Here is a 15647-nt window from a genome sequence, read left to right on the forward strand (position 1 = left end):
GCCAGACCCAGGACACCAGAGAATCCAAAATTACAGTTCATTGACCTGTAGGAGAAGGATTCTCGGTACTGAAGAGAGCTAAACCCCTGGTATTAAACAGGGAATGCACGTAAGCGTATAGCTACATGTCTGTAGCTGTAAGATTTCTGTCACTTTGCGTGAAGTTTAGGGAACAGTTATTTCAACTATTTGCTTAATATCTTGCGGAAAAATTAGCCTTCCAGTAGACATTAATAGCACACAATAATTGTTTCAGTCTTGAACTATATCTAGCAAAGTTACTATACCAGATTTTAGTTTAATTCAGTTCTGCAATTAAGTTTTCAAAGCAACTGTAGGTATTATTCATAATGCAAAGTAAGCATTTCAGTACTGAAATATATTTCTTGTTTTCTAGACCTGCAGCAACAACCAGGAGTGAAAGGAACGAGGTACTGTAAAACTAGTTTCTTGATAAACAGTCTCTATCAGCTTTTAATCACTTAGGTGGGAGCAGTGTTTATGTAGTGATCAACCAGATGTACAAATTGCTGCTGGTATGCAGCTTTATTGTATTTGAGACAAATCTGTGGGCTGTGAAGGAGAGAATGAATCATTCCTGCATTTGTAATGGTCTGTAATACTAGACAGTGGAATTACAGAAAGTACTGTATTTTTTGTAGGTCAGCATACCAGTGGAAGTAACTGATGACCCTGGTTTAACTCACTCATCTGACCCACCTTCAGAGGATGTCCGGTTACAAGCTTCAACCTACAAGGAGACTATGCTGCTGTTGGAAGAGCTTAGTGTGGTTCATATGGGTATGTTTTCAAGTCTCTGTCTTCAGCTGTTACAAGTTCCCCTTAAAACATGATTTCTTTGTATGCACTCCAAAGTATGTTAATTTCATATTTTGATATAGTATCTCTTTGTGACTAGAGATCCCCCTCAAAAGCTGTGAAACTGTCACTTAACCTGAGATGTTGCCTGCATTGCCAGCCGACGTGCCTTACGTTATCATTGGTTCTCTGTCTAGTCAGAGCTGGAGAAGCAGTTTCTTGCAAAGTACAGTTCAGCTCCTTCTAATGCGGTCATCAAAAGTCAGCAAGAGCTTTTTCTTCTTTATATCCCCTTGATGTGGTTTAAGCCCAGCCACACCTAAACACCTAAGCACCACACAGCCACTCACTTGTTCCACCCCAGTGGGGTGGGGGAGAGCATCGGAAAGGGAAAAGTGAGAAAACTCATGGGTCGGCATGAAAACAGTTTAATAGCAAAAGCCACGCACGCAAGCAAAGCAAAGCAAGGAATTCATCCAGCACGTCCCATGGGCAGGCGGGTGTTCAGCCATCTCCAGGACAGCAGGGCTCCATCACGCATAACAAATACTTGGGAAGACAAAGTGCCATCACTCTGGATGTCCCTCCCTTCCTTCGTCCTCCCCCAGCTTTATATGCTGAGCATGATGCCGTGTGGCATGGCACGTCCCTTGGGTCAGCTGGGGTCAGCTGTCCCAGCTGTGTCCCGGCCCGGCTCCTTGCGTACCCCCAGCCTGCTGGCTGGTGGGGTGGGGTGAGGAGCAGAAAAGGCCTTGGCTCTGTGTGAGCGCTGCTGGGCCATAAGGAACACATCCCCGTGCTACCAACCCTGTTTGCGGCACAGCTGTAAAACATGGCCCTGTACCAGCGACTGTGAAGAAAATTAACACTATCCCAGCCACAACCAGCACACCCCTCAACAGCTAATGAGAAAGAGTACAGCAAAATAATGGCTTTGCTTAAAAATAATAAGTACATATATATAACAAATTTCAACTGTCATAAGATGCTTGCATATATGCACAAGGCATTATATAAACATAAGCATCACTTACTAGGGCTCTTAAACTATGCTAAAATTTCATTAGGCAAGTGTTAACCTTGGCTGAAGGCCAAACTCCCCGCCCAGTGCTGCCACTGCCCCTCATTGACGAAACGGGGTGAAAAAGCCTGTGGGTCAGTGTGAAGGCAGGGCTGTCACTTCCCAGTGACTGTCACTGGCAAAACGGACTCCACCGATTAAAATACATTTGGATAGTGAGAAACAAAGACCCCAAACCTGAGAAGGACACGTCGGCACCCCCCCTGCTCAAGCTCTGCTGCGCTCCTTCCCTGCCACCTCCCCAGGCAGCACGGGGAGGCTGCGGTCTGCAGTCGGGACGTAGCAGTTTCTCTCTGCTGCTCCTTCCTCGTCCCTTTTCCCTGCTCCAGTGTGAGTCCTCCCCCAGGCTGCAGTCCTTTGGGGAAAATCTCCTCCAGCCTGGGCCCTCCATGGGTCGCAGGTCCTTCGGGAAGGATCCGCCTGCTCTGGCACGGGGTCCTGCGCAGCACTGCGCTGTGGGTATCTGCTCCAGCATGGTTCTCTCAGGGGCTGCAGGGGAATCTCTGCTCTGGCACCTGGAGCAGCACCTCTCCCTCCTCCTTCGCTGACCTGGGTGTTCGTTTGCGGGGCTGGTTTTCACATGCTTTTCCCCTTCTCTGCCCGTGTGGTGGTTTCACCCTTTCCTACATTTGTTTTTCCTGAGGAGCTGCCAGCACGGCTGAGAGGCTCAGCTGTGCCCTGCGGTGGGTCCATCGAAACCGTCCATGTCCAGCACGGGACGACCCCTGGCTCCTTCTCACAGGGACCTTCCCGCTACCGAGACCTGCCACCTGCACCTAATGCAGCAAAGCATTGAACAGCTTATACATTGGGCAGTATTTGTGCAGCTTTGTGTCTTTTCTGTCTCAAAACAGGTTCTGCTACTTTGCTGAAAATGCAAAACATACTTCTTGAATATGAACAGAGAATAGAACGTCAGAAAAATCAGTATAAAGCGCTCTCAAGAGAAGTAAGGAAATTGGAAGATGAAAGGGAGGAGTCACAGTTCAGAGCGGAGAAGACTCAAGATTTGAAATCCGTATTGGCTCACCAAGCAGCAGAATGGAAAAGGGATATCCAAAGCCTTAAGTATGTAAATTGTGGTCTGATAATGTATTATCTTGTCAGTGGTTTTGTTCCGAAAGACACTGATGGTGCAGGCAACAGGATGAGAAGTTTCCAGTCTTTTGGGTTTGGGTTTTTTGAATCCCGTGGGCCAGTTATGCTATGAAGTAGATAATGGGAGAGGGGAAAAACGTCCGGATACCAGCTCCATGTACAGTCTTCTGGATGTTGTTCTAACTTTGTTTTCTAGCAAGAAAAGAGCAAGAGAGTGTGTATGGGGAAATCAGATTTATAAGAGAGATTTGAGAGATGGTTGGGTGGTGTTTTTTTTTTTTTCATTTTGTCCTTGCGGCTTCAGTTGGCCTATAATACTAGGGTTTCTGGTTACTCCACCCAGTGCAAGTCAAACCAGAGCTTAGAGCATTTGTTTGCTTACCTGTTTGTTTGTTGGAAAGGTCAAGTTTGGGATTGCCCCTTTCCCCACACTCCTGAGCTAGACCCAGAGGCGTGAGGTTTCTCATCGTTGTTGACATCACGTCAGACAGGGGTGGCCAGCAGGCACCGTAGGCAGTTCAGCAAGGACAACTGCAGAGCCCTGGCCTGGGAGGGGAGATCTCCTTGTGGTGATCCCCGGTGGGACGGCGTGGCTGGGGAGCGGCCCAGGCAGAGAGCGAGCTCAGCAGGAGCCACCGTGAGCTGGCAGCTGGGGCGGCCCGCAGCGGCCTGGGCTGTATGGAGGGCAGCAGTGCCAGGGCACTGGGGGCAGTGAGTGCCCACCCCTCCGCAGGGCTTGCTGAGCTGTGTCTCGAGCCCGGGGCCCGGTGTTTGCCCGCCCAGCCCAGGAGATCTTGCCCAGTCCGTGTGAGGTCGGCAGGGAGATGCCGGGCTGGCCCGGGGGCAGGAGCACCAGCCCTGTGAGGGGAGGCTGCGGGAGCTGGGCCTGGGGGAGTTGGGCCTCCCAGCGCGGGGGAGGGGGGTACGAGGAAGAGAGGCCGGTCCCAGCTTGGCCTGGGTTTGACTTCAGCAGGTGTTCAAAATCCTCAAACATCTGTCAAGTATAAAGAAGTAGTATTTTCATTCTAAGTGAATTCTCCAAGCAGCGTTAAATTTATACTTTCAAAAGTTACACTTTTTGCGAAATTACACTAGAAATTACATGTAAAGCTTTCTCCTTGCAATATACGCCATTCAAATACAAATGTTTCTGTCAGTCTTTCAAGTGATTTTAGTGGTGGTTGATTCTTGTTTTGCGGAATTTCTAAAGCAGGCTTTCAATTGGCAGTTCTTCCCTTAGGTTGACACTTGATTTTTTTTAATTTTTTTTTTTTTGTCCACTATTGTGAGTATATGGGAAAAAATAGTCAAAATAATGATCAAACACAAAGCTGCTTTCTTGTTTGGGTACCGTGGGCACACCATGGTCCGTTTTCTACCATGTCAGTGCTCATTGCTGATTGTTTCAGTTGGTAAAGAAGCTGACCTTCCATAAGGCTTTCCTTGTAAGTCAGCTTCAAAATGAAATTGCTGTAGTTTCTCCCAGAGGTAGATCCAACTGAGGTTTAAAACTGTTTTTAATCGTATTCAGCTTAAACCCCATGCATTTCTGAATCTGGTTTTGAACACTGACATCCTTCTTGAGTAAACAGAAGCTGCTTGTTCTGCCTGTGGGCAGCAGTTGTTTTAGACTTACAGAAGGCTGCTGAAAAATTGTCGGGTCTGCCATAGGTAAGTGGCGTGCTGATTCACCAGTATTACTTCTGGTCACTGAATCCGTAATATGTAGGCAATGCTCAGTATACTAAGAAAATGTATACTAACCATAGTAAAAGTTTACGATGCTTTGATCTGATGAGACAACAAACTCCTTTTTCAACAAAACGGCTGTAATATGAAGATGGGTTTTTTTAATTTTATTATTATAGTGTGCACACTGGTGTGTGTTTCCCTATACAAACTTACAAATAACGGATAAATCACTCAAAGTTTTTTTTCTCTATCTTGTACAACTGATACCATGCACAACAGAATGAAGTTAGAATTCTTTAAAAAGTTGAAAAGTACAGTAAAAATATGAACTCTGAAAACATTTAACATTTTTTATGGTTTGAGTTGTCTCTGCAAGTTCATCATGTGGAATATCTACTTTTATATCAGTGCTTTTGTTTCTCAAATCCTCCGTTAAATCCCAGATGTTCTTTGAAACAACAAGAAGAAAAGAGGCTCAGAGTAGAAGTGCTGTGTGAGAAAATGAGAGAAGACCTCCGAAGGAAAGAAGATCAATATTGTAAAGAGATGGAGGAGAAACAGAAACTTGAGTTACACTCTAGGAATTTAGAAATGGAGTTAAGAACACTGAGAAAGCTCTTGAAACAGGTATATTAAATAATGAATTAAAGTCTTTGTCTTATTTTCTGCTTCTTTTCAATTGTATTCCAGTATGCCTAGAGAAGGAGGCGCTTTGTTCACGGAAGAGGCGTTGGATAACAATTGTCAGATTTTGAGAACAGTAGAGTACAGTTGGTTCACAATTGGGCTGTTCCTTTTTTTTTTTTTTTTTCCTTTTCAGTTTATTATTCCTTTTTTCTTTTTTCAAAATTGAGGTTTCATTTGTGTTTCAGGCAAAGCCTTACGTTTTTTTGAATTACTACAAAACATCCTGTATTTCGCCTTCTTAAATTTTCATAAGAAAATTTAAATTTATTTATTTATAGGTGGATTATCATAACGGTGGGGAATCAAAAATGTTTTCAAGTATGCAAGGGAGAATGGGAAGATGTATTGCTAGCTCTGTTTTTTCTTCAGATGCAAGCAGTTTTATTGTATTACTGTAGGTTGAAGAGGAACGTGATGAAACACAGAGACAGCTCTCTCAGGAAAAGAGGGCCAGAGCCCTTCAAGAAGGAATTTTGAACAACCACCTTGGGAGACAAATGGAACTAGAAGAAGGGACAAGAAGATCTATAGGAAAAAAATCAGAGGTAAGCAGATTTTTTTTTCTAATAATAAATTAAATTTCACCATGTTTGTTTTAAAGTCATAATAAATCTTACATAACTTTTTCTGTTTCTTGATGGTTTATTTACTGTTTACCAGTGTAACTTATCTGGGTAAATACCTTTCTTGTTTTCTCTTATGTCTAAAAGTTCTGGAAAGCAGCATCACTCCTGTATGTACCTGAATTACTTGTGCAAGTAGGAAACTAATAGAAGACACTGTTTACACCGTTTCTTAACCTATCTGTTATTTGTCATTTCACAGACATTTCGTCATCACTTTTTAGGCTTTCTAGCAGTGAAACACCTAGCTACCTATGGCAAGGTTGACCAGGAAGAAAGTTGTTTGACAGTGTTTGTGTTTCCATTGCTTTTTTTTTTTTTTTTTAAATTAGTTATTCCCTTATTGAACTTACTTCAAGTATGCCTTTCTTTTCCACCTCCACATAACTAAAATTTTATGATCGAATATCAGCAATGAATTCAACTCTCTGTAAGAGTTAGAGTAACTGGAGGAGAAAAAGCAATCATAAACACTGTATTAAAAAAGATCTTGAAAAGAGTTTACTGAATTTCCTAAAGAATGTGCAGTGCCTGGAAGATCTTGAAAAGAGTTTACTGAATTTCCTAAAGAATGTGCAGTGCCTGGAAGCCTTTTTTTTCTTGGCTGTGCTGCCCAATAAATGTAGAGTGAATGTGTTTAAGTGGAAAAAAGTTATACATAAAATAAAGAGGAAATATACAGGACTATTGCATTCCGGGGGTGATTGAGTTTTATAGCTAACTTCCAGTAACACAAAAGGATAAGTGTTCAGAAGACATTTGAGAAGGAAAATACCCTTTCTAGCCTTGTGTTTACCAGATCTGTAGCACAACTAATTCAACCTTAAAGGCAGTATTATAAAGGCATGCACATACAAGAAAGCGCTGTCATTTTAAAAGCTTTGGTTGCTGGTTTAAGGGGGGAAAAAAACGTAACTGTATATTTGGGATGTTCATTTAGGTTTTAAGGATATGTTGCACTTCCGTTGTGTACGTACGTTGTACATGTGCATGGGTTCACAGAGTAGCTTATTGCCTGAAACTTCATCTTTGAAGTCATGCTTTAGTACTAGAAATGTTAAAATGCAGTTTATTGCTGCAGGTTTTTTGTAGATTCATTTCCCAATTGGCTCTTTATTCATGTTCCCTGTCCTTCAGGAATCCAGCACTGACAGAGAACAGGATCTGTTGTACAAGAATCAGTTACTACAAGATGAGATTGCTATGCTAAGGCTAGAACTCACTCAAGTAAGACTTAGGCACCAGGAGGAAGAAGGAAAATATTTAAAGGAAAATGAGACCTTGAAAGAAAAAAATGAAGCTCTCAAAAAGGAACTTAAACTGAACAAGGAAGCGTTAAGACAAATGTTTTTTCAGTTCAACACGGAGCTGGACTTACTAAAGACAGAATCTGCAGTGCTGACTTCCAAACTTGAGCAGACAAACAAAAGCAAAGACAGACTAGAGACAGAAATTGAATCATTTCGTTCCTCCCTGAACGCTGCAGTTCAAGAACTTGAACTTCATTTGTCATCAAAAAGCAATGCTGAACGAAGATTTCACAGAGAACGTGATGAATGCCTTTGCTTGCAAGTCGAGCTCCATCGTGACCTCTCTGGCGTGCAAGAAACCAACAAGAGCTTGTCTCTGCAGCTGTGTAAAGCTAAAAGCAAAGCTAATAGGCTAGAAAATGAGCTTCACCAGTTGAAGCAAATGCTCAGAGAAAAAGCTTTGCTTTTAGAAATGGCAAAAAAGAATTAAGTCAAGGCCAGTGTCGGGCAAAGGAATGTGATCATGCTTGACAACTTGAGAAAGATCCAGTAAGCAAACCTGTAATAAAACAGGAGTCCTTGCAGGAGCGATTGGCCCAGCTCCAGAGTGAAAACCTTTTTACTCCATCAGCAATGGGAAGAGATGCAGAACAAGAGGATCATGAAAGAAAAAATAGTGGATTATGTGCAGCACTGTTTTAATGACATTTTCAGCAAACTTAGAGCTGATACAGAAAAGCAAGTTTATCTAATAGAAGAGCGAAACAAGGATTTAAATGCCAAGTGCACTGATTTAAGGGAACAAGTCTTTAAATATGAGACTGACGTAGTAGAAAGACAGGTAAAGTATATGCGTAGAAAGAACAATTTAAAGTTTGTCCATTCTTGAAATTAGTTTGTTCCTACAATGTATCCGGTGTAAGTTATATGCATGGGACCAAAGAATACTGATTTGTTCTGGTTTGTTATGTTTCTCTCGGAATTGCGGAAAGTTTTGGCAACGGGGATATTAGTCCTCAGATCTAAGCAGAGAACAGAAAAAAGGTATCCAAGTCTAAGCTTTGATCAAGAAAGGTGATTCTTCTCTAGAACTTTTTTTCATCTATTTTCCTTAGTCCATGTTATGCCCTATAGAATAGTCTTAAGTATTTGATGGTGTTGATGTAAGTATTGCACTGATGACATGAATGAGAGTGGTATAAAAGGAGGAACCATCCAATACACGAGGGCTGAGAAATGAAGGTACAGAGAAGTGAAGTGGTTGGGGATAGATTTATATGAAGCTTCTATAGAGGGGAAAAAATAGGTTCTCTGTAAGCTGCTATCAAGATTGAAGAGTATTAGTAATGTCCAGCTGTTGATTTCTGTATGTGTTTTGAGGGTTCTGAGGGGCCTACCTGTTCCTCAAAGTTCATGTCAGACGGTGACCTTAAGCTTTCCCTTTTATGATGTGTAGCCACACTCCAGCAGTACTGTCAATCATTGTAAACTGTGACTTGCTTTGTATTCTTACTACCAAAATAATGTGTTCCTTTTGAAGATCATGTGAGAGAGTGTGTGTATATGTATATAGCTATATATATATATGAGCTATGCAGATTTTTGTAAACCTAATCTATCAGTACTTCTAAAACGAGCTGAGTAAGAAGACTACAAGAGGATGTGATTCAACATACCCTTAAAGTGTATCTCAAAGGAGCTTTCAGATATTTGTATTCATTTAATTGTATTTGTATAGTGAAGAAACAGAAGAAAGAACAATCTAACACAAAGTCCTGCCTTCAGTCACCAGAGTAATATTTGCAGTCAAACTGTGGCTCTTAGATCACAACAGATTTCTTTGGGTTTTGTCAGGAAAAAAATACCTGATTGCAGTGTGTTCCTGTGTATTGTTCAAGGAAGAACGATACCTGAGCCTTTTTTATGTGTTAGGAAACAGAAATCCTCGTGAACAGCTGCTGATAGTCAAAGGTTCTCAGCTGAGAAAGATGACGAGAGGTCATCATCCATGCAGATGCCTGCTGCTGGCAGGCAAAATTTCATACTTTTGGGTTCAATCTAGACAGGTCTAATTGTATAATAAAATAAGTTAAAGGCGTATTTCATGTTCTTAGAACTTTCTTCATGCTAATTTAACTGTTTCATTAGGGCATGTTTGGACAACTGCAGCAGGAGCTTGCTGATGCACCTAAAAAGCAATCTATGCCAGAAGCTTCACTTGAAGTTACTACACGCTACCACAGTGACCTGGAGAGAGACAAGCTGCGCTTGCAAAAGGAGTTGGAAAGAAAGTTGAAAACTAAGGTACTTAATGTCTGTAACTATATGAATAAATCTGAGTGTAGCTGTTGAAAGTAGGAGCGAATGTTGTCCTTTTGCACCACCTTTTGCAGTGTTCTTACGAAAACTGAAGTATAGAGGGAACCAGAGGAGCTTTGCAGGAAAGCTGTAGGGTGATTTTGTGTGTGTGTGCATGTCATCTTATCCCCCAAAGTTGTAACCTCATCCTGTCGCTTCTAGAGTATTCCTTCTTCCCACCAGCTCCAGCTGCTGTTCTTGGTTATGGTTCCTAAGGTGTGTTTTACACTCCACATCAACCTTGGCCATAGGTCTTGGATGGGTGGAGGAGAGCTTAGGCCTGTTTCTGTGTAAGTTACTGCATTCTCCTGCGCTCTTGTCTTTTCCGGCCACCTTACTTTTTCTTCTGCCACTGTTGCTTTCACAGACGCAGAAGCAGAACATGCTGGCTCTGACATCCAAGGACTTGCACAGCACGTGGGAGGAGCACTTGAAGTCAAGATCCCACCTTGAAGAGCGCGTTGCTCAGCTGGACGAGGAGAAGGCTGAACTGTTGCAACAGGTGAGCCCAGAAAATTCTCCGGGCACCGAGGCAATACCCAGGAGAACCACATGCACCTTCTGGTCAGGTTCTTACATATCATTGCTTTCTGTTATCCCTGCCATTCAGGCTGCGAGTACCTTATCGTTTGGGGGTCACGGAGGAAGCAAATAAAAGCTAGATGGGTATCTTTGTGTAAGCTCTGGAGTGGCTCTGTTGGGAAGAGTTCCCAGTGTGGTTTGCTATCAGTTGAGCACATCGAGCAAGGCCACAGTTCCCAGTTCTTCCTTGGATTTTGTGTGGTCATCTTCTGACCCCTTGGTTTCTAGGCAGGTTTATGTTTCCAGTGCGTGTATGGAGGAGCTGCTGTATGTTTTCAGCGTAGCGGGAGCTTAAAAGCCTTGCAGAAAAACATACTGAAGGAATGCTGGGTAAATGAACGAGTGCTTGGGAAACAAGCAGCGCCTGCCAGTTGCCAAGGGGCAGCCTTCCCCTTTTCTCCTTTTCTGTAGAGGGAAAATGGAAGAACAAAGTCAAAACAGCTGCCAGCTCTCCTCTGGTGTGGCTGAGAAAACACCAAGAGGAGGAAAACCAGCATGTGGCTAAGAAATGCCCACACAGAAGAGGTGGAGGTAATGGCCGAGGGGAATAAAATGTTGAAGAACTCCAAAAGATCAGATTCCTCCACAAGCCCCTGCCTGCTGGTTGGTGGAAGATCCCATGAAAGCTTTGGATGGATCGATGTTCTCCCATGAAGTGCATACCTACATAATCCCTACTATGAGCAGAGGCACTGCCAAAAGTGTTCTCCAGCATCTTTTCCACCTGTTATGTCTAGAAGAGGATGGCCTTTGCTTCAGGCGAGGGCATCTGTTTCTGTAGTTACATATTGGTCTGTTTGATGTGAAACCTGAAGGGATGGATGGAATAGCCTCGGGAATTCCGTCCCATGGCATTCTGTGGAACGTGGCTAACGGATAGAGACGTCCGGCAGCTTCTCTGTGGAGAGCGCCAGATGCACAGACTGTACGTAGGTATTTTTCCTGTGCTCTGTGTGTGTGATACATCTTTCTTTTCTCTTTTGAAAGTGCGAGAGTGAAAGAAAGGAAGTGAAGAAGCTGGTAGAGTTGAAACGCCCAGTTGAACTACGTCTGGCCCAAGAAATGAAAAGAAACCTCGATCTGCAGAAAGACTGTAAGAGGTACGGCTTTTTAGCGTGGTGAAGAGGTATCCCTGCGTAGGAGTCATGTTTTATTAAACTTTAGTGTAAAAATAGGTGTACCTAACTGTGAGCAGATGCCAGCCTCGTGTTAGTTCTTGCAAGGTACTTCTGTACACCAGCCCCTGGTTTTCAATAGCTGCCAAAACAACTGCAGATGCAGGTTGCCCTGCAGTTCTCCTGGGAAAAAGGGAGTCTTTCATTCCTCTTTTCAGGTGAAATCTGGACTCTCCAAGTGTATGTGGCACAGGAATACTGTTTTTTCCTGGTAATTCCTGGTGCGTCAAGTACATTAAAGATAAAGCAAGCTGTGTCTGTGCTGTTTACATGAGAGTATGTGAAAAAGTCCAGTTTTGTTTCTTTTTGCTTCATTGTTTTCATGACTAGTTTGCTGTGCAGGTTGAAGAGGCTGCTGAGCAGAGCTACGAAGGAACTAAGGGTGTATGAGGCGAGAGGGGGACTGTCCCAGCTTAATTTGCAGGGAGAAGTGAAGAAAATGGTCAATGAAATTGGCAGATTAAGAACAAAGGTGAGCTTTATTTTGTTTGGGTTATTGTGGTGGTTTTTCTTTTGTAACCTTTGTTCTTTCTTTATACTTCTTTTCATGTTGTTGATTTTGACTACTTTTTTCTTGGCTGTATTTCTGAAATTATTTGGCTGGTTTTTGATGTTCCTTCTATGGTCACAGTAGTAGGCGACTGTAATACTGATGTAGCTCTTAGGGGTAAAGATGGAAGTGTTACGTACACAGCAGTATCTGCGAGGGCGCATCAGGGGTAGGCTGTCCTGCAGAGGAAGGGCAAAGCAAGAGCCACAGCAAGGCTGGCAGGGTCTGTGACCACACAGGCCAGGGATCAGCCCCACAGGCCCTCACCAAGAAGAGCAGAAGAGTTCTGGGGACAGTTCTGGGGACAGTAAGCAGAGTCCTCCAAGAGTGCAGATCACCAGGCCGGTCCATAGGGATGGGCAGGTCTGCAGTCCTACTGGGACGTCACGTCCATGGGTGAGGGCCAGGGCTGAGAGCAGTGAAGGCCCAGCACAGGCCTGGCTGCAGCTTGAGGCCGTGGCAGCATCGTCGGGCTCCGACGGATGCATTCCCTCTCGGAAGAGAGGGGAGTAACGCCACCATCACTCGGAACAACTCTGTGCAGTTGGCCTTGCCCAAGGTCACCCCCTGAAGCCTGTCTCGGGCACGAGTTGAGCAGGAGGCAGGTGGGGGTTTGCTTTTCGGAATGGTGTCTTTGCTTCCCAGGGCACGATGCAGTGTGAGGTGATGCGGAAAAAACCCTGTAACTTGTTGCTTACTAGTAGCTGACTCAGTCCGTCTTTCCCTTGTCATGGAGACCCACAAATGCTTTTGAGGTTGCTCTGGCTGTTCGGTAGCATGGAACCTTTTAGCTGCTTCTCCGCTCATTACTGAGATAGCTGTGTTTCAAAGTTATGCTCCTTTTTAGAAGATATTATTGTAGAACGAGTCAACTGCCTTGACAGTGGCTCACTTGTAGTTCACAGGTTAGCAGCATATTTGTGTTCCTGTTGGAAGAGCTATTTTGAATGACAGGGAATGGAATTACGTTTGGGCAATTTTAAATAAGTGTAAAGTTTCTACGTATTTTAGAGACTTTCAAGTGTTGACTCTGGTGGTTTCCCCCTCTTTTTTAAAAATAAAAGATGATGGGATATCATGTTTTATGGTTAATAGGTATAGACGATGGATGTTTCTGGAGGGGGAAAGAAGGGGATAGAAGCTGTAGTTGACCATTGGGACCTATGGGAACTCTGATATTTCCTGGAAATCTTTTGAAAACAAACTGTAGCTTTGACCTAAAGAGACTGTCTTCTGCCACCAGTGCTGTAAAAGCGGTGTTCTGAACCACTATTTCCAGATCTGTTAGCGTAATGGAAGGAAAGGGTATCCGTTTCTTGCCTTGTCAGTTCTGTGACGAAGCTTTGACCGTGTGACAGCATGTGAGAGTTCCTCTGAAGCATGATACATGGGTTTTTTTCTGATGAAACCAGAATGTGGCTGTGATGTAACTGGGTATGGGTGTGTTTGATTTCCTATGATCGTATGAACATCTCGCAGAAGAATAGCCCTAGTGCTTTTCAGCCTAGCCCTGCGGGTGTAATGCCGCTGGTTTGGTACCTCTTGGTCTGTGACCCACTGCAGAACTGAGGAAGGATGGGAACCTGAGGAATGCTGTCAGAAATGATGTGAAAGCTGTTCTTGTTTTAAAAGAAGAGCCTGGTTTCACTTTTGTTTTAACACTGAATCAGCAGATGATAAATAGTCTTGATGGCCAACTCCTTTACCAATTTTCACAGATTTGACTAATTTTAGATCCCTCTGAGTTCCCTGTTTTTTTCCCCTTTCCTGTCTACAGGTTGATGAACTTTCCCAGCAGCTGGAGATAGAGTCTAAAAAAGGCATGCAGCTAGAAGCACAAAATCATGATTTGCGAGAGGAGTTGTCCACCATGCGTGGGAGCCATGAAAAACTGGAAAAGAGCAAAAGCCAGCTGAAAGAAGAGGTGGCTAATCTCAAACACCATATGGAGACTAACATGGTGGATCGCAGCCAAATAGAACAATACAAAAGAGAGGTGGAAGAGTGAGCTGAACAAGAAATAAGACAAAAACTGCAAGAAGTCAATCTGATTTTGCAGGTAAGTTAATTTCTTATGTGTGTCTGTTATAGACTTCTGTTTTGGTTGTCATTTTATAGGGGCGGGGGGTGGTGCCTGATTCCATGTGTTACGCTGTACTTCTGTTTTTCCTGAAGGGCAGTGGGAGAAGGGAATATGGTTGGGCAAGATGCTTTCATGTGCGTGCAGTGTGCCTGCAGGCCCTGAATCAAAAACTTGCCAAGGTAGGTTTTCATTTTGCAGTTCTTGGAGGGGTATCACTGTCCACTGGTCTGTTCTCATTGTTTATCCTTGAATGGGTATTGCAACTTAGAGTTGTCACAGCCAGCCATACACATCTTCCTTAGTCATTGCACAAGGGGCAACGCTCAGAAAAGAAGTCACCAAAGCTGCAGGGTGGGGGCTGGGGGTGCGGCATCTCCATGATTTCTTTGAGGAATGCTATGCCCTGTCCTACAGAGATAGTGTTCCTTCATCAGTAGCTTTGATGAGTAATAGTGCTAAGATGGGGGTTCTTTCTGAATGAAAAGAATCATTTAGTGTGGTAGTTCCAGGGTTCTGCCCTGGTCGCTGATGGCAGTGAGGAGGCACAGTTGCCTCGCTGAATAGAGCTGGGCCCTTGAAATTGGGTGCACGCAATTGACTGGCGAGGAGAGTTCTCTTTTTCTTTGCGGTGGTTGAAGGCGTGTATCTACTTCAGATGCAGGCAGCCTCCCAGGACAGATTAGAACAAATCAGAGCCAGTCGTCATGCTTTGCTGACAAACCAGCTAGACCACAGAATTGGAGACCTCGAACGTGAATTGGACAGGATAAAAAATACCCAACGAGACAGTATTTTTCAAAAAGAATCTGTACAGGCAGAAGCGGAAAAGTACAAAGACCTGTACCTGGAGGAAGTTAAAAATGGAAGATGCCTAGGAAATAAACTAGAAGGGTAAGTCCATGCATTTTTGGGGTGATAATAAGATACTACTTCTTCCTCAAGCAGTTTTCTTCGTTAAATACCTTTTCTACATCTGGTCAGCATTATGCATAAGATAGCATATTTGTGATGAAAGTACCTTAAGGGTCCCCCCTGTTCATTGGAACTATCTTCATTTCTCTTCAGTGTTCCAGCAGTAACACCACCGATCATGGGCATTAATAGGATATTTTTGAAGTTGAGTTTGTTTTAACAGGCAGCCTTTTTGCCAGTCTCTAATCTCCTCTTCTTACTCTAAGTATGGCAGAAAAGATAATGTCATGTCCTTTACTGCTTGAATAAGGATAGGCCCTTCAGAGAACAGCATTTGGTGCTGTGAAGAAGAACAACAAAAATCTTTTGGCTTCCATTTTAGCCGCATGTCATAGGTTTCAGCTTTCTTTGGGAAAGGAAGGGTAGCCCAGAGTTCTTATGCAGGTGATGTACCTTTCAGGAAGAGCTATGTAAACACACGGTGTGCACAGACTGCTTTGAGGCCTTAATGCTGAGAAGTCCAAAGTATTGGTTAACTTGCTGCTTCTTGCAGGTAGTGTGGCTACCTAGAAATAGGCTCTTCAAAAAAACTCAGATCAAATTATGGACGTTTTTTTTGGACTCTCTTAATCCCTTCCACTTTGAGAAGTCAAATAATAGTCAAAGACCTGGAGGGTAACTTTGCGGAGGTGTTATTACCAAAGATAATTCTTTGTATGCTTCTGAATGTTTCAGAG

At 43.5% G+C, this 15647-nt stretch overlaps 1 protein-coding gene and 1 long non-coding RNA gene across 4 annotated transcripts; both read left to right on the top strand.

Annotated features, from left to right (window-relative positions):
- Positions 1–2037: 2037 nt before the first annotated feature.
- Positions 2038–6316, top strand: LOC308057286. The gene is made up of 2 exons (XR_013925197.1): positions 2038–2968; positions 5134–6316. It is a non-coding gene; the product is annotated as an uncharacterized lncRNA (long non-coding RNA).
- Positions 6317–9154: 2838 nt separating this feature from the next.
- LOC308057284 (uncharacterized protein) lies at positions 9155–15441 on the top strand. Of its 3 annotated transcripts, none has more exons than XR_013925195.1 (3): positions 9155–10110; positions 13693–13974; positions 14091–14177. XR_013925195.1 is itself a non-coding variant. In XM_080411429.1 (2 exons), exons 1-2 carry the CDS (start codon positions 9991–9993, stop codon positions 13921–13923), a joined length of 351 nt encoding a protein of 116 aa, XP_080267555.1. In that variant the 5' UTR covers positions 9156–9990; the 3' UTR covers positions 13924–14598. The 3 variants fall into 3 exon arrangements, 1 of the variants encoding a protein (XP_080267555.1); XR_013925196.1 differs by lacking the exon at positions 14091–14177 and adding an exon at positions 14654–15441 and having other exon boundaries at positions 9156–10110; XM_080411429.1 differs by having other exon boundaries at positions 9156–10110; positions 13693–14598.
- The last annotated feature ends 206 nt before the right edge of the window (positions 15442–15647 follow it).

This window comes from Falco punctatus, assembly GCF_963210335.1.
Source record: "Falco punctatus genome assembly, contig: scaffold_150, whole genome shotgun sequence".
Taxonomy (NCBI): Eukaryota; Metazoa; Chordata; class Aves; order Falconiformes; family Falconidae; genus Falco; species Falco punctatus.